Source organism: Prosopis cineraria, unplaced genomic scaffold, assembly GCF_029017545.1.
Source record: "Prosopis cineraria cultivar Desert tree isolate PC_DT_omini unplaced genomic scaffold, ASM2901754v1 PC11, whole genome shotgun sequence".
In the NCBI taxonomy this organism is placed as follows: domain Eukaryota; kingdom Viridiplantae; phylum Streptophyta; class Magnoliopsida; order Fabales; family Fabaceae; genus Prosopis; species Prosopis cineraria.
The window spans coordinates 14,093,761-14,111,602 of NW_026555342.1; the positions used below are offsets into that span (position 1 = coordinate 14,093,761).

The 17,842-nt window shown below is 29.4% G+C and overlaps 2 protein-coding genes across 7 annotated transcripts; both read left to right on the forward strand.

Moving 5' to 3' along the window:
• Nucleotides 1-10,086: 10,086 nt before the first annotated feature.
• LOC129286786 (disease resistance protein RUN1-like) lies at nucleotides 10,087-15,939 on the forward strand. 6 transcript variants are annotated; one of them, XM_054922828.1, is made up of 6 exons: nucleotides 10,087-10,302; nucleotides 11,129-11,306; nucleotides 11,393-11,902; nucleotides 11,985-13,076; nucleotides 14,134-14,436; nucleotides 14,808-15,939. In XM_054922828.1, exons 4-6 carry the CDS (start codon nucleotides 12,141-12,143, stop codon nucleotides 15,867-15,869), a joined length of 2,301 nt encoding a protein of 766 aa, XP_054778803.1. In that variant the 5' UTR covers nucleotides 10,087-10,302; nucleotides 11,129-11,306; nucleotides 11,393-11,902; nucleotides 11,985-12,140; the 3' UTR covers nucleotides 15,870-15,939. The 6 variants fall into 6 exon arrangements, with proteins under 6 accessions (XP_054778803.1, XP_054778807.1, XP_054778805.1 ...); XM_054922832.1 differs by having other exon boundaries at nucleotides 11,401-11,902; XM_054922830.1 differs by having other exon boundaries at nucleotides 11,187-11,306.
• LOC129286136 (disease resistance protein RPV1-like) lies at nucleotides 11,239-12,090 on the forward strand. The gene is made up of 3 exons (XM_054922154.1): nucleotides 11,239-11,306; nucleotides 11,393-11,902; nucleotides 11,985-12,090. The coding sequence occupies exons 1-3, from the start codon at nucleotides 11,239-11,241 to the stop codon at nucleotides 12,088-12,090; spliced, it is 684 nt and encodes a 227-aa protein (XP_054778129.1).
• Nucleotides 15,940-17,842: the final 1,903 nt, after the last annotated feature.

Below are 17,842 nucleotides of genomic sequence, written 5' to 3' on the forward strand. Positions count from 1 at the left end.
CAAACAGACCCCATTAATATATGTCTGTATTGCTTTTTTCTTCTCATTTATTGGGCAACTCTTGAATCAAACCCAATTCCTATCGCTGACGCGTAGGAAACCACATGCTGCTTTGTCTTGTTAATATATGCTTGGCTAAATTTATCACTCCTCATTTTTAACTAATTCATCCTCCCTTCATTTTTAAATACAGGAGAATTTTCTAAAATATTTGTTGAAAAAAGTTATCACTTTTTTGTGATCGATCATATTGATAGGTGGATGCCTATAACCAATCAAAATAAATATAAGAGATTTCAACTAATTCACATAATTTAAAAATGTAAACTAATCTAAAGAATTATATTTAAAGTTGAAATGTTCGAAATAAAATTTTTATTTTTCAGTTCCATTTATAACACCATATCATTAACTTTTTATTACGAATTTTTATTTTCACCTCTCATTAAATGTTGCTGAAAAATATGTTATTAAAATATGTTTATTTAATATGGATAAAATTTAAAACTTATTGAGGTTTTAGAAAGAGTTCATGAGTTATAAAATTTATTTTAGTTTTAGTAAAATATGTTAGAAGTAATTAATAAAAATTACAATGAAACAAAGAGATTATATCTTATAATAATAAATGAATGAAGAAATTATGTAAACTACTCCCTATCCTTAAATAATTGTCAGTTTAGGACTTGATTATATCTTATAATAAAAATGTGGAAGGACTTGATTTGTTGACTATATAAGGGCTTGTTTGGTTATTGTTTTCATGTTTTATTTTCACAAGTTATTTTATAAAACAATTTTAAAAACTGTTTTTGAGGATAAATAAAAAATGAACTTGTTTGGTAACAGTAATTCAAAAACAATGTTAGAATTAAAAAAACAAAGAAACTTGCTTGGCAAAATTAATATTAAAAATAAGTTCTAAAAACTAAAATATAATAAAACTCATTTGATAAAAATTGTTTTGGATGTTATTTTGCTTGGCAGAATTAGTCTATATATTGCTGCCAATAAAGTATAATTTATTTTTTAGAATTTCCTTACAATTTACAAAATGAGCAATATTTATAAAAACATAAAAACTTATAGATGTAAAATTATTTGTTTAATTTTCTAATTAAACCAAGATAGACATGTAATTATTTAATATTATTAGCACATAAAAATTTATTTATTTAATTTAATTAGATAAAAATATGTTAAGTCTATAAAGTTATGTATGCAAGTTCAGAAATTGAGAAATGAGAAATTTATATTATAATAAAATGAGATATTCTAATAAATACTAAAAGAATCTACAATTATTATAATAAATGAGATAGAGATATAGTTAAGCAGAATAGGGTAGAATCAATTGAAAATTATAAACCAATCATTTTGTATAAATAGAAGAAATCCTTAACATAAGCCTAATTATAGGGAGATCAAATCAAAAGAAATCAAATAGCAGAGCAGCATGAGGTTGAGGAAGACAAAAATGTTTGAATCAGTGATCACCAAAACCATCCTCCTAGTAGTATGGGAACAGAAATAACATTTTTTGTTTCCCACTTTTACGCGGTAAAAACAAAAAATAGGAATAGAAACAATTAAAAGTTGTTCTGGTTTTCTTGTATTTAAAAAAAATTAAAAACTGTTTTCAAAATAAAAATTAAAAACTCATTAACCAAACAAGTTTTATTGTTTCGAAAATGTTAAAAGAAAAAAATCGTTTTTAAGTCTTCATTGTTTCTTTTATTTATTTTCATGCAAAACAAGCGTGTATTGTATTTTTTTTTTCTTTATATTAATCATTCCCTACTTCATTTTTTTAATCCACTTTCATACAATGGGACCATCTCCCGAAATATGTCGGCAATAGCAGCGTCCTTTATTTATAATGCTATTATAGTATCATCTTCACTCAAGACTGGAAAAAAGATTGAATGAAATTAAATTTTTACCTAACTTAAATTTGATCTTTTTATAAAAAAATTAAATTAAATAATTCATAGTTCAATCTGATTATTAATAATTTAAAGATTAATTAGACCATACTTAGTCTTGAAGACTGGGAACTAGTGCTATTAGACCGATATTTATTTATCTTTTTTTTTCTTTTTTTATAAGAGACAATAATTCATTTCAACCTAATAAATTTAATTAAGATAATAAAAATACTTATAATCATAATAAATTCATAATAATTCCCAACAACAAGAAAAAAAGATTCAGTTACAGTTCAAGTGGTTCAAATTATTAAATTACTAGTCTGAGCATGCGGCCATGCGAAGAACCAGACTTATTAAATTATTAATAGTCTTAATTTATTATTATAAATTATTAGTAAATTATTTATAATCATATTAAATAAATTTAATAGGACCAGACTAGATCAAGTAGTTCAAATGCTCAGTCTCCTGTCCAGTCAAACCCAAAAAAATAATCTGACTTTTTTAATCTTTTCAGTCCTAAAGGATCAACTTTTAATAGGATCGGACAGGATCGAACTTTCTCGAATCAAACTGGATCGAATAGGATTAGAGGACTCCTGCACCACCCTACCTTCACCATCTCCCACGCCATATTTAGTGAATATTGTTTCTATTTTATTATAAACTCACTTCAAACTTACTCATTAAAATTAAAATGAAATAGTTATAATAATAAAATTATTTTGAAAATAAATTATTTTTTAATTTTGTACCTAAATTTTAAAAAAAGTGATTTGATATTTAGGAAAAATTTTTTTGAAAATTGAAAGCTGACATCAAATGTTACAAAAATAAAAAAAGTAACTTATATAAAAGATTAAAGAAATCTTTTAAAATGTGATTTATAAAGATAATGGAGGGAGTAGGATAATATCTATTTAAAAAGAAAGTAAATTATTACCACTGGTACTTGATTAGGAGAAAAATCTAATTAATGAACAATTATTTCATAAATAGTAATATAAATTTAAAAGCAACGAAATTAATTTAACCATTTTGAGAAATTTTAATTTTGTATGAAGAAATCATCAATATTAATATCTTCAGTGTTATCCTATCTTTTTTTTTTTTGCCTTTAACAGAAGTGTGATTTTATCAATATGTGGGCCATTCTAATCCTATTTTTTCAGCACGATGACGCGGCAATGCACAAAACCTCGACGAAAAAATGACCAAGTGACAGCAGGCTCCGAAGTTAGGGAAGACTTGACCTTTTGACCACAAGGCCATGTTTGCCAAGAGGAAAAAAGTATTCAAATGAAGAGATTGGATGGGAAAAATTTAAAGGTGTTCAAGGGTTAAATTTGGTTTGGTTTGGTTTTGCATAAAAACTAAGCTGAACCAAATCAATTTGTTTACTCATCAGTGAAGCTTGATCAGTTTTTGTAAAAATTAATTTGGTTTGGTTTTATTTTTAGTTTGGTCAAAATTTGGATCAAGCTTTAATCAATTTATTTAATTTTTTTCATCTTTATAATAGTTGATTTTTTTTTTGAATTGATTTATGGATTACTGGCTCTTTTATTATATAAAAGGTCCTTGATTATCTCATATTTTATTTCAATCATAACATATTTATGGAAGGTTTTTGAACCTTGATTAATCACGTATCTTTCACATTTATATTCATTCTTTTTTTAACTTATTTTTGCTCGGTCTCATATGTATCAAGAATAAGAAGATATGTTCATGTTATATTAGTCTTATTTATCCCTTCATTTCATTGACCTTAAGTGTAACGTATCTTTAATTTTTCATGATCTCATCAATTTTCTTGTGCACTTATTTATTTATATATATATATATATATATATATATAATATAAATTAATTTTATGATTGCAAGTAACAAAAAATTAAAACAATGATAGTGATCAACTAATAGCAAATAGCAAACATATAAATATTTAAAATTATAAATATTATGCTATTTAATATTAATATTTATGTCCATAGTGCTTATCAGGCTGATTGTAATTACTGTAATTTGTAATATTATTATTTCACATGGCTTTGTCCCTTACTTTGTTATTAAAAAATAAAAAAGCTATTTCATCTTCACGGAAACATCACCACTTTATGGGCAACTTCGTCGCATTTTCTAAATACTTTTACTTGACCCTTTTATCATATCAATCAAAGACTAGACCTAAATATCTTTCATAGTTTGCACGGTAAGAAAACAAAGTGACAACACCTTTATAAAAATCAAAGCAACCATCTCCAAATTTTCCCATCTCAACTGGGATGGGTTAGATTCGATGTAGATGATCAAGTTGATCATAATAAAGCATTTATTTGTGGGGGTCATATTCATGATAATATCAAAAAAAATGAATTTAAAGTTTTACCAAATTTTTTGAATTTTCAACCAAACACTATTGCAAAACTCTACGAACTAATCTCTTCAAGAATGAAAATGATTCTTAAGTTAATATATTTTGCGGCTCTATTGGAGTTTAAACCTTGTTCTTAATGAGCATTTTTCAAAACTATCCACTCATCAATGTAATAAAAAGTATTAGGAATTATATTATGCACAAATAGATCATTAATTTTGTTAGATCATATTTTTTAAAAAAGCTAACTGGTGTATAAATTGACTTACTAACCAGTTGGAGGATCACAAATGCCTTAATATGAGGATCAATAATGATCCACTCACAATGTGTGGGAATCTTATGTCTTCTAACATGTTACGGTTCTTTTGTATATATATCTCATAAGGCCTTGTCCGGTATTTTGTTATTAAAGAAACAAATAACGAAAAAAGAAAAGAAAAGAAAAGGCTCCGTCATGTTCATGATTTTCTGATTACTTTTGTTTGATCCTTTTATCACGTTCCCGTCAATCGAAGGCCGGACCTCATTGTTTTTCTAAATTAGCTTCAACTGTAGAAAAAGTGAAAAACAAAGTGACATAAACTTTATAACATGTGGAAGGACTTGTTTTGTTGACTCATTATTTCTTTAATTTATTTTTATTTAAAAGAAGCATGTATTTCTTTCTCTTTCATATATATTAATCATTCCCTGCTTCATTTCAAACAAGCCTTTGAAGCTCCATTTGTCAACATTACTGCAATAGCAGTTTCCTTTATTTTATTTTTTTATTAAAGCAGTTTCCCTTGTTTGTAATGCCACATCTTCATCTCTTTCACTCCATGTTTAGTGAATACAATAATATCTGATTTTTTTTAAAAAAATAAATCATTACCATCGGCACCTTATTAGGAGAACAATAATCTGATGAACAATAATTTCAAAAATATTGATGAAAATTTAAAGGTAACAAAAGTAATTTGAAAAAATGACATAGAGATCCCAAAATGATCAATTAATTTAACTTAAGTCTCAAATATCAAACTTTAAGAAGTTACAAGTTTGGCCTTCAATTTTGTAATTTTATTGTGATAAATTTGTAACTTATTTTTAAAATTTTAATATGATTAAAAAATAAATAAATTTTTTTCTGTTAAAATTTGAAACACAAGTTATAAATTCATTATAACGAAATTATAAAATTAAAAATTAAATTTATAAATTTTTAAAATTTAATATTTAAAATTTAAATTGAATTAATTGACGCCTTGGACCAATATGTCATTCTCCCAATTAATTTAACCATTTTGAAAAATTATAATTTTGTAAATTTTCAATATTATTTTAATAAAGTTTGGGTGGAGAGATCATTACGCTCAAATGTTATCCCATCCCCACTTTTTTTTTTTTTTTGGGACAATAAATGCTATCATATCAATGAGTGGGGGCCATTCCAATCCTAAAGTTTCAACACGGCAACGCGGCAATGCACAGAGACCTGACAAGACAATAATTTCTGAGACGACTTGAACCTGGGGACGACAAAGGCATGTTTGGTTAGATGGACAAAAGTTTTTGAAGTGAAGAGAATTATCTCATAACTGGTTATGTTCGGTGCCCTATTTGCTTTTTTATAAAAAAAACCTCATTATAAGATTTCTAATTTGTTTAATAACCGCAAAAAAGCAGGTGGCTTTTGGATTAGTTGTAATTAATGAATAATAGAGTATCTATAAAATTAAAGTAAACATTAATTTTGAAGAGTTTAACATTCTAATAAAAATTAAAATCTTCTAAAATTTTTATGAGTTCAGCAGCTGAACTTGAGTAATGGCTAAATTTTTTGAAAAAGCATTTAACCTAATTATCCTTGAGATCTTTGATAATGCCTGGACAAGTAGGATAGCTGTTAAAGTTGACAGGGCGTCAATGTGGAGTCCAATGTGGTGGGAAATATGAGGAGCTTTGAATCAAAATAATGGAGAAGAAATCGCTCTCTTTGAGAACCATGACGTGAAAATAAAAAATAACCATACTCATTATAATTTAAGACCCATATTATAGTTTTTTTAACAGTGATATTTGTGTCATTTATCCTTGTTTTTTTTTAAAATATATGTATTTTTTTTTGAGGGAGTGAAAAACCCATTTCCCAGTAAAACATTTCATCGTTCCAAATTACATCAATATTATTACATGTCTTCATTTACTTTAAATTAGTTATTTATGAAGTAAACTAATTTATTCATTCGTTGTTACTAAAGGTGTCCCAGTGGTATGATACGATGAAGCAACCGTGCAATGCGGCAACACCGTCGACACGCTAAGCTTCCTTCATGGAGAATACAGACAAGAAGAGAATAATATTAGGATTAGAATACACACAAGAATTTTATAATTTTATTGTGATAAATTTATAACTTATTTTTTTAAATTTTAATATAGTTAAAAAATAAATAAATTTATTTTTTTGTTAAATTTTATAAGACAAATTATAAATTCATTACAATAAAATTATAAAATAAAAAACTGAACTTATAAATTCTTAAAGTTTGGTACTTAAAATTTAAATTAAATTAATTGATGGCTTGGACCAATATGTTATGCTCCCAATTAATTTAACCATTTTGAAAAATTGAAATTTTGTAAAATTTTTAATATTATTTTAATAAAGTTTGGGCGAAGAGATCACCATGCTCAAATGTTACCTATCCCCACCTATATATTTTTGGACCAGAACTGTTATCGTATCAATGAGTAGGGGCCATTCCAATCCTGAATTTTCAACACGGCAACACGGCAATGCATAGAGCCCTGACAAGACAATAATTTTTGAGACGACTTGACTTGAGGACCACAAAGGCATGTTTGGTAGGATGGACAAAAGTTTTTGAAGTGAAGAGAATTAATTATCTCATAACTTGTTATGTTTGGCGCCCTACTTGCTTTTTTTTTTTTAAACATAAATTCATTATAAAATCTCTAATTTTTTTAATAACTGCAAAAAATGGATGGCTTTTGAAGTAGTTGCAATCAATGAATAACAGAATATCTATAAAATTAAAATAAATATTAATTTTTAAGAGTTTAACATTTCAATAAAGATTAAAACCTTCTAAAATTTTTATGAGTTCAACAGCTTGAACTGAACTTGAGTGATGGCTAAAATTTTTGAAAAAGCTCTTAATCTAATTATTCTTGAGATCTTTGATAATGTCTCGACGAGTAGGATAGCCATTAAAGTTGACTGGGCGTCAATGTGGAGTCCAATGTGGTGGGAAATATGAGGAGCTTTACATCAAAATGATTGAGAAGAAATCGCTCTCTTTGAGAACCATAACGCGAAAATAAAAAATAACTATACTCATTATAATTTAAGACCTATATTATAGTTTTTTTTAACAGTGATATTTGTGTCACTTACCCTTCTTTAAAAAAAATGTGTTTAACTATATATATATATATATATATTGTGAGCGAGTGAAAAACCCATCACAGTAAAACATTTCATCGTTCCAAGTGACATCAATATCATCACATGTCTTCATTTACTTTAAATTAGTTTTTTATGAAGTAAACTAATTTATTTATTCATTGTTACTAAAGCAAGAGGTATACGATGAAGCAACCATGCAATGCGGCAACACAACCGACGCGCTAAGCTTCCTTCATGAAAACATCGTCGATTTGTAGGTGACTTTGTCGCATTTTCTAAATACTTTTGTTTGATCCTTTCATCACGTTCATGTCAATCAAAGGTCAGACCTCATTGTCTTCCTAAATTAGCTTCAACTGTAGGAAAATGAAGTGACATTGTTTTGTTGACTATAAAAATATTCATTATTTTATTTATTTATTTTTATTTAAAAGAAGCATGTATTTCTTACTCTTTCATAATAATCATTTCCCACTTCATCTCAGTGTGTCAGTATTACTGCAACAACAGTTTCCTTTATTTATTTATTTATTATTAAATCAGCTTCCTTCGTTTATAATGCCATCATCTTCATGTCTTTTGAATAGAATGATGTCTGACAAAAAAAAAAAAATCATTACCACCGGTACCTTATTAGAACAATCTAATGAACAATAATTTCAAAAATATTGATGTCAATTTAAAAGTAACGAAAGTAATTTGAAAAAAATTACATGAAGGTTGCAAAAAGATTAAATAATTTAATTTAAATCTGAATATTAAACTCTAAAAATTTATAAGTTTGACTTTAATTTTACAATTTCGTTATAATGAATTTATAATTTATTTTTTAAATTTTAACATGATTAAAAATAAATTAATCTATTTTTTTATTAAATTTAAAATATAAGTTATAAATTTATCATGATAAAATTATAAAATTAAGAACTTACAAATTTATAAAAATTAATATTTAAAATTTAAATTAATTTAATTGATCTTCTGAGTATCTATCCATCATTCTTTCAAGAAATTTAACCATCCTGAAAATTTTCATTATTATTTTAATAAAGTTTGGGTGAAGAGATCATCAGTATCACTGCTCAAGTGTTATCCTATCCTCGTTTTGTTTTATTTTCTTGGGACTATAATTGTTATCATATCAATGCGTGTGGGGCCATTCCAACCCCAAATTTTCAACACGGCAACGAGACAATGCACAGAGCCCTGACAAGATAATAATTTTTGAGACGACTTGACCTGGACAACAAATATTTGGTAGGATCGATAAAAGTTTTTGAAGTGAAGAAAATTAATTATCTCATAATTAGTTATGTTGGTGCCCTATTTGCGTTTTTATAAATATAACCCTACTTTTTTATAAACATTATCTCATGATAAGATTTTTAATTTTTTTAATAACTGTAAAAAGCAGATGGCTTTTAAAATAGTTGCAATTAATGAATAATAAAGTATTCATAAAATTAAAATAAATATTAATTTTGAAGAGTTTAATATTTTAATAAAAATTAAAACCTATTAAAATTTAATTATTATGTTACTGACTTGCTGGTTTGATCATTAATTCAATTTAATTGAACTATATAAATTATGAATTGCTAACCTTTCCGATTTAATATTTGATTCATTTTATAAGTATTGCTCATAACTTGTTATGTTTGGCACATTATTTGCTTTTATATAAACATGACTTCATAGTAAGATCTCTAATTTTTTTTGATAATGACTGAAAATGGATGATTTTTGGAGTAGTTGCAATCAGTGAGTAATAAAACATTCATAAAATTAAAGTAGACATTAATTTTGGAGAGTTTAACATTTTAACAAAGATTAAAATCTTTTAAAATTTTTATGAGTCCAACCGTTATACTTAAATGATGGTTAAAATTAAAAAAAAAAAAAGCTCTTAATCTACTTATCCTTGAGACCTTTTATAATGCCTGGACAAGAAGGATAGTTATTAAAGTTGACCGCGCGTCAATGTGGAGTCCAACGTGGTGGGAAATATGAGGAGCTTTAAATCAAAATAATTAAGAAGAAATCGCTCTCTTTGAGAACCATAACGTGAAAATAAAAAATAACTATACTCATTATAATTTAAGACCTATATTATAGTTTATTTTAACAGTGATATTTGTGTCATTTACCCTTTTTTTTAAAAATATATGTTTAAATATATTTTTTTTTGAGCGAGTGAAAAACCCATTTCAAAGTAAAACGTTTCATCGTTCCAATGACCCCAATACTATCACATGTCTTCATTTACTTTTAATTAGTTTTTTATGAAGTAAACTAATTTATTTATTCATTGTTACTAAAGCTGTCCCAGAGGTACAACACGATGAAGCAGCCGTGCAACGCGGCAACACCACCCACACGCTAAACTCCCTTCCTGGAACTATATAAGGACGGAGAGTGAAGAGAAGTGAAGGGTGTGGAATTTTCTGATCTCTGAATCTGAAGAACTTGTTTTAAGAGAGAACGGAAATCAAGTCTGCAATTCCCTGTCGAAGCTGCCATTTTGGAGACCCTGTGAGCTATTTCTTTTGCTTCTTCCATCCACGTCCATTCAGGTTATATCTTTTCTCTTCCACTTGCTTTATTTTTACTGATCTGCTATTTTCCCCAGAAAGAAAATCTGCACAAGATTTTCTATTTTCTTTTCTTAGCTACACCTTACTATCGTAGATCTGACAAAGCTTGAACCTTTGAGGTTTTTAATACTTTAATTTTTGAAAAACAAGGTCACATAACCTTTAACTATTCGCGGTTGGACTTGAAACTTGATCTGTTTGTGGAAGTCTTTGTTTATTTTATTCAATTTTTTTTTTGAAGTAAACGACATAATTATTTTGTTTTTTAAATTCCAAAGGCCAACTGTTTGTTCTTTCTCTCATCTGTTCATCGTAATCACTCCCCATTTCATTGTCATACATAAAACATGCAATTTCGTTTATACATAGTGATTGCATCTTCATTATTTCATTTCACTCCTTACTTCGAATTATGTTTCTGCACCGTTTCTTTCTTTCTTTGTTTTTTTTTTTTGGGGGTTGGTTTGAATTTTGAAAAGCTTGAGGGGTTAATTCTTTCATTCTCGAACAAATTCCTAAGTGTGCAGAGTAAAATAAAATTTAATATGGTTGGTAAAAAATATTTGTATACCTTTGTCATGGAAATGAAAAATTATTAATTAACAAATGAGTATTGACAGGACTCCCTGTAGCAAATGAGCATTGATAGGACTCCCAATATGAAATAAAATATAACAGGATATGATTTTATTTCTTACTAAAATCCATGTCTCCATCAAATATGAGATGTTTATTAATGATCTAAAACAATTAATTCTAACTATATATCTTCAATCTAAATTTACAATACTCTGTTTGGATTTAGGATTTATCCCTTCACGGGGGGATAAACTAGCTAACAAAAACAATATCATCTTGAGAAGGTAAAGTCAACAAACCAAGGTCTAGTTCGGGTTGAAGCAGAAATTGCTAACAATGATTGCAGCAATTGGTTCGTTGCTGTTGGCTGGAGCAATTTTTAAAGCTATTAGAACATCTCCTCGGTAACGTCTTCTAAACATTTACTCACTATTTTTTGTTTGATTTGCTGATAACCCAATATTTGTTGATGATTTCTTTCTATCTGAAGTTGTAAAGATGATGTTGACTCTACTTCCACGGCTTCTTCTTCTCACGTTGACACTCCTCCTCCTGCAACCAAGCACGATGTATTTCTTAGCTTTAGGGGGGAAGACACTCGTGACAATTTCACTAGTCATCTTTATGATGCACTTTGCAAGGCAAACATTCGAACTTTTATGGATCACAAGCTCCACAAAGGAGATGATATCTCACCAATTCTTTTGAGAACAATTGAGGAATCAGAGATCTCTTTGATTATATTCTCTGAAGATTATGCTTCTTCAACATGGTGTATGAATGAACTCATTCACATCATGCAATGCAAAAGTAAACATAAAAGGATTGCTATTCCTATTTTCTACAATGTAGATCCATCAAATATTCGTAAGCAAAATGGGAGGTTTGGAGTTGGATTTGCTAAGCTAAAGCGAAGGTTTAACCAAGAAAAGTTGACACAGTGGAAAAATGCTTTGTTGCAATCAACAAGTCTCTCTGGATGGGATTCCAAGAGTGTTAGGTAGCTTCTAACCATTTTTCTTTTGTGCGCTCTTTCTTTAGATTTTGAATCTGATTTTTCTTTTATTTTATATTTGTGCTAGGCCTGAATCTGAACTTGTTAAAAAGATTGTTGAAGACGTTTTGAGAAAATTGAATCGGAAGTCATTCGTGCGTGTTGAAGGATTAGTTGGATCGATCATCAGATAAGGAAAATTGTAGGGCTACTACGTGAGTTTCGCCTTGTGGGAATATGGGGCATGGGTGGTATTGGCAAGACCACTCTTGCCAGAGTTGTGTTTGACAATTTGAAAGCACAATTTGAAGCTTTCTGTTTTGTTGAAAATGTTAGAGAAAAACTAGTAAGAAAAGGATTGGATGAATTGCAGGGACAATGCCTTAAAGAATTACTGAAAGATGAGGATATCAACATTTACAATATGAAATCAGACTTTGTGAAAAGTAGGCTCCAGCAGAAAAAAATTCTTCTGATCCTTGATGATGTGGACAAGTTCATCGCAGTTGAAGATTTGATCAGAGTATGTGAATGGTTTGGGGAAGGAAGTAGAATTATGATCACATCGAGAGACGAGCATGTGCTTAAGAATGCTTGTGCAACAACATACTCAGTTTCCAAATTGGATTCTAATGATGCCCTTGATCTCTTTAGTTCGAAAGCTTTCAAGCAAAATGATGAGCTATATAAAAGCCATTTGGAGTTAGTGAAGTGTGTAGTAGATCGTTGTGAAGGAAATCCCTTAGCCCTCATAGTGCTGGGTTGTTTTCTTGATGGTAGAGGAGAACAAGAATGGAAAAGTGCTTTGGATAAACTAAATCAAACTCCTCACAATGACATCATTAATGTGCTGAAATTGAGTTTTGATGGACTTGATGATGAGGAACAGAAAGAAGTGTTTCTTGACTTAGCTTTTTTCAAGAAGGAACAAGTTTTAATTTCTTTGAACACAATAAAACAAATACATGGCCCTTCTGCACATATTAACACAATTGTTCTTAGAGAGAGATCCCTCATTTCATTTGATGATAAACATCACTATATTGAGATGCATGGTCTTGTGAGGGAAATGGGCCTTCAAATCGCAAGACAACAGCCATTATTTGATCCTAAGCGCCCTGTTCGACTATGGAGGCCCAAGGACATTGATGATTATTTTTCCATGGATAACATTAACAAGGTAATAATTGAATCCAAACTAATGTTTGTTATTATTTTTTATCTCATTTCTTTATGAAGTTAATTATTATATTCATAGCTAGTGATATTTATTTGGTGCATGTTTTTGATTCAATGAAATCTTTGGTGGTAAGTGGACGTGGATATATATTTACTTATCTCAAAGTTCTTCTGTTTTATTTTTATGTGTTGAATGTCTTTTAATTTGATTACTCCTTTAAGAAAAGCGTTCTCGATTTAAATGATTAATATTGCATTGGGGTGTAAATTTTTATCTCGAAGTTCTTCAATTTTGTATGCACTAAATATTTTTAATTAGACTGCTTGTAAAAGATACCGTTTCTTGATTCAAATGGCTAAAATTATTTGGGACAAGGATTTTGTGTTTAGGGTGACATATTCGTCTTGTTGGGCTTTGAAATAGATTATATATAAAAAAAAGTTATATGACTAGTATGGTGATTATAATAGTAAAATATAATTTTAGTGGACGTACGATTTTGAATGAGTTACAAAATTGTCAAGGTTGATTTTTCTTCCAGTACAGAAAAAAGCATATATTCATTTAGATTTTTGGAAAAGGAATATATTTAATCAATTGTTCTATTGGTTGTTTTATGAATCTTTACATATTTATCATTTTTCTGCACGATTTTTTTCTCACTAGGCTCTTGAGGCAATTAAGTGGTTATTATTGGATGTGAACGAGATAAAAACTATTGCGTTTTCATATCTTCTATTTTGTCTCTTATGTTTTTACTTTTTTGTTTTAAAAATTAGATTATTCTTTTAAGAAAACTTTTCTCGATTTAAATGACTAATGTTGCATTAGGGTAAATGAATATAGGCATACATGTATGCAGGTGCTTGTATATTTTGAGGAATTCATTTATCCTGAAGAAAACATGAATTGAAAGAATGTTTAAGGAAATCGCACAGTAGCGTTATTTGATTTAGATATTTTGAAAAGCAAGTATATTTGATTGTTTTGTGGTGATTTTTGGCCTTTTTTGTGTTGTAATAATAATTGTGTGTTTTTCTGTGGATTTTCTTACAAGGGGGAGGAGGCAATTCGATGCTTGTCGATGGACATGAGCAAGATAAAATTGAAGACATTGAGGCCTATTAAATTGCAAAAGATGAAAAACTTAATATACCTTAATGTTTACATGTCTGACAAGGAGAAGCCTATAGAGATCATGACTATTTTTGAAGATGTGGATGATCTTCCAGAGGGACTAAGGTTTCTTAGTTGGGAAAGATGTCCTCTCTTATATGTGCCATTAAACTTGTGTGCCCAGAATCTTGTTGAATTTAAAATGCATGATAGTCATATCCAACAACTTTGGAAAGGAGATGTGGTACGTATCATTTTCTTGATGTCTAAAGATAATCTGGTTTTTTTAGTGTTATACAAAAGATCCTCTTGATCTTTAATTTGTAGCTAGATATCTTGAGTGTTAAACAGTGACAAAATAATTCACAACGCGCATGTTATTTTGCTTTACTGTGGCATGGATGGTAAAACTATAGTCATAGCATGTCGGAGGATGCAGGCATTATTTTTGTTTGTCAACTATAACCCACTAATTCAAGCATTGCGGAATTGATGTTCTAAATGCGTTGATTGAATTCCTTCATAATAATGTGTCATTTTTAATTGCCGTGGGAGGAATTCATGATGAAATTATTTAATTATTATCTAACTTATTGCACACATTTTTGTTTGCAGCATTTTCCAAACTTAAAGGTGATTGATGTAAGGGAGTCAAGGTATCTCACAGCACTCCCAGATCTGTCTCAGGCCCCAAATATTGAAAGTTTATATGCTCAAGGCTGTGTAAGTTTGGGTCAAATCCATTCTTCAATTGTCCTGCCCAAGCTTTATGGATTAAGCCTAGATGAGGGTGGGGAAAAGCAGATAAAGATGGGTGGCACTATGAAAGGGAGAAGTGTGGGGATGGTGTTAGTCTTCAATTATTTGGATCTTAATTGGTGGTGGCCCTCATTCAATAAAGTGAGGATAAAGGTGTTGGTTTGTGAGGAGGGTAGGATTATATATGGTGTTGAATATAAGCACGTGCACATGCCATTGAAGAATAGGGAAATGGCAGAGCTAAAAATGAGGGTACAGAGGTTGGTGCGTTTACTTCCATTTGTTAAGATAGTTAGATGGTCAAATGGTCCAATGGAGTTTGGGGATTTCAACCATCATTTTACCTCTGACTTCTCTTTTCGTAGAATGTCACCTAGTACTTTCGGTCTAGATGTGGAGGTATGTGGAGGTGGAGAAAGCGAAGATGAGTGGTGGCCTGACTCATTAGTAAATGTGGAGGTAAGGAGATGTGGTGGAGAAAGCAGAGAGGGGGGGCCATGGAGAAGAGAAGTGGGTAATGATGATAATGACGGGGGAGTTGAGCAAGAGGAAGTGTTGATGCCACAAACAAATAACACTGATGTTGATATGCCACTATTCAAAATTCCCAATGCCATTACTCGTTGGTCACTATTGAAAGAATTGATGTTGAAGGAGAGTGAAGTTATTGGCAAAGCAGGAGACAGCAGCATTCCTCAAGTTTCAATTTTGAGATCACTTTCACTCTCTCACTCTCACAAAACGACTCCGCCTCTCATGGATCTATTACTCCCTCTTCCCATTCCGCCATTCGCTCATGAGCGTTTTCGTATGGTTTATTCCTTGCCCTCGATGGAAGAATGTGATTATTTTGGTGTGTTCCAATATCGTTTATATTACGGGATTGGTTGGTTCACTTGTTCACATCTATCAATTTAAATAGTATCGTCATCACTCCAATTTTATTGCAAGGTGGTGATCACTTTAATTAACACTTGAATATTTTTCAGAGTCGGCTTTCCTTCTGCCTCTCCACTAAAGTAGAGTCTGGGTAGTTCAAATTTAATATTTTTAATTTTTATTTTAAAATAAAAATATATAAAAATCATAAAAAATTTTAATAAATATATTTATTAATTTAATAGTTCAAATTTAATATGGATGGTTTAAATTTAATATTAAACATTTAAATTGACTTTTTAAATGCATTTTGAATATATTTTGAATAGAGCAGTAAGTTTAAATTTAAATTGGCTTTTTAAAAAATTTTAATATTAAATTTAGACTTTTTATATTCTGAATAAAATATAGACAGTGCAGATATATTCTGAACAGTGCAGTAAATTATTTATATTAAATTTAATATTAATAATAAATATATTCTGTTTAGATTGATAAATATATTTATTAAATTTTTTTACAATTTTTATATTTATATTTTAAAAATATAAATAAATAAAAAATTAAAAAATTAAATTTGGTTTGTTTAGATTAAATTTGAACAGTCTAGATGTGTTTTTGCCTTAGTGGACCGGCAAAGGAGGCTTCCGTTAGCGTTATAGGAAAGCTAACTACATATTTTTCATGGTAATAACTGAATGTAGCATGCCTATTTTATGTGAAAAATAATAATAATTAGACAACACAAATAGATGAGCTTCATGTTTTGCGTAGAATTAAAAAAAAAAAAATGCGAGTCATGCAACTTATGAATGATTTGTTTTGCACGAAATTTCATCTGTTTGGCTTACTCCATCTAAGCCGATTTTCCACAAAAAGAAAAAGAAAGAATTTAACCTGGAGAGCGAGGAGTGATATGAATCAATTTAGACAAATATGGGGTAGACTGTTGGAAAATAAAATATTTGGCACATTAAGAATTTAATAAAAAAAAATTGAGAAAAAATTAGGACTTGTTTGATTATTTTCTTCCCAATTTTATTTTTAAAAGTTATTTTTCAAAACAAAACAAGATAAAAAGGTTTTTTCGATTAAATTGATGTTAGAACAGCTTGAATCTGAAATAATAACTTATCTTCATTTGAACTAAAAAAAGTTGACAAGTTGAGAAAGTTGTACGTTAATTGCAAGATGCTAGTTTTTTTTTTTTAATAAATTCTTCCAAGTTCCAACAATTAATTAATGTCAACAAACTCAGATAAATCAAAATATGAAAACTGTGGGGAAGAGGGGGGGCGGGGAGAGAGTGCGGTGGTGCCGTCGTCGGAAGAGGTGAATGCATTGGAGAGAAGTCATAAGAGAAGGTGCATATAAGTGATGGCTAGTTAACGAATGATTGTGCCATTGTACCTGGGGAGGAGGAGTGGATGAAAGACAAGTCTCCAATTGAAGAAACTAGTTCTCAAAGGAAGTCGTATAAGCAAGCTTTTGTTAACAAAGGTGAGTTTGAAAGTGATGGTAAAGAAGAGGAGGAAGATTGGTGGAGCGGGGACAGCAAGAAGAGTCGTATTCATGTTGAGGATATGGAGAAGGGTCCTAGCATTATTATGTTACCAAAATTTCAAAAGAACTTGGCAAAGAAATGGATGAAAACTCTTATCATTAGGTTGTTAAGGCAAATGGTGAAGAAGGATTACTTGGGGAAAAAAACTCCAAATGATATGGGGTATTCATTGAGAGATTGAGACGCTTGAATTTAGATCGGACTATTTTTTATGAAGTCCAATATCAGGATGGTTGTGATTTTTTTGCCTTGACTGGTGGGCTATGGCTAATTATGGATCACTACTAGGTGAGTTTAGCCATGGAAAGCTGACTTTGATTCTAATGAGAAGGAAGTCTCTGTTCAAATTCCTAAATTTCCTTTGGACTACTATGATAAAGGTACTCTATATGTTGTTAGCAATCAAATTGGTCATGTATTCAAGGTAGGCACGACTACTCTCTACCTC

What these genes read in the sequence shown, in the direction of transcription:
- LOC129286136 (XM_054922154.1), top strand. Translation starts at nt 11,239, where the DNA reads ATGATTGCAGCAATTGGTTCGTTGCTGTTGGCTGGAGCAATTTTTAAA. An exon ending in GCTATTAGAACATCTCCTCG is followed by an intron (nt 11,307 to 11,392) that starts GTAACGTCTTCT and finishes TTCTATCTGAAG; the next exon opens with TTGTAAAGATGATGTTGACT. An exon ending in TGGGATTCCAAGAGTGTTAG is followed by an intron (nt 11,903 to 11,984) that starts GTAGCTTCTAAC and finishes TATTTGTGCTAG; the next exon opens with GCCTGAATCTGAACTTGTTA.
- LOC129286786 (XM_054922828.1), top strand. Translation starts at nt 12,141, where the DNA reads ATGGGTGGTATTGGCAAGACCACTCTTGCCAGAGTTGTGTTTGACAAT. An exon ending in CCATGGATAACATTAACAAG is followed by an intron (nt 13,077 to 14,133) that starts GTAATAATTGAA and finishes TTTTCTTACAAG; the next exon opens with GGGGAGGAGGCAATTCGATG. An exon ending in AACTTTGGAAAGGAGATGTG is followed by an intron (nt 14,437 to 14,807) that starts GTACGTATCATT and finishes TTTTGTTTGCAG; the next exon opens with CATTTTCCAAACTTAAAGGT.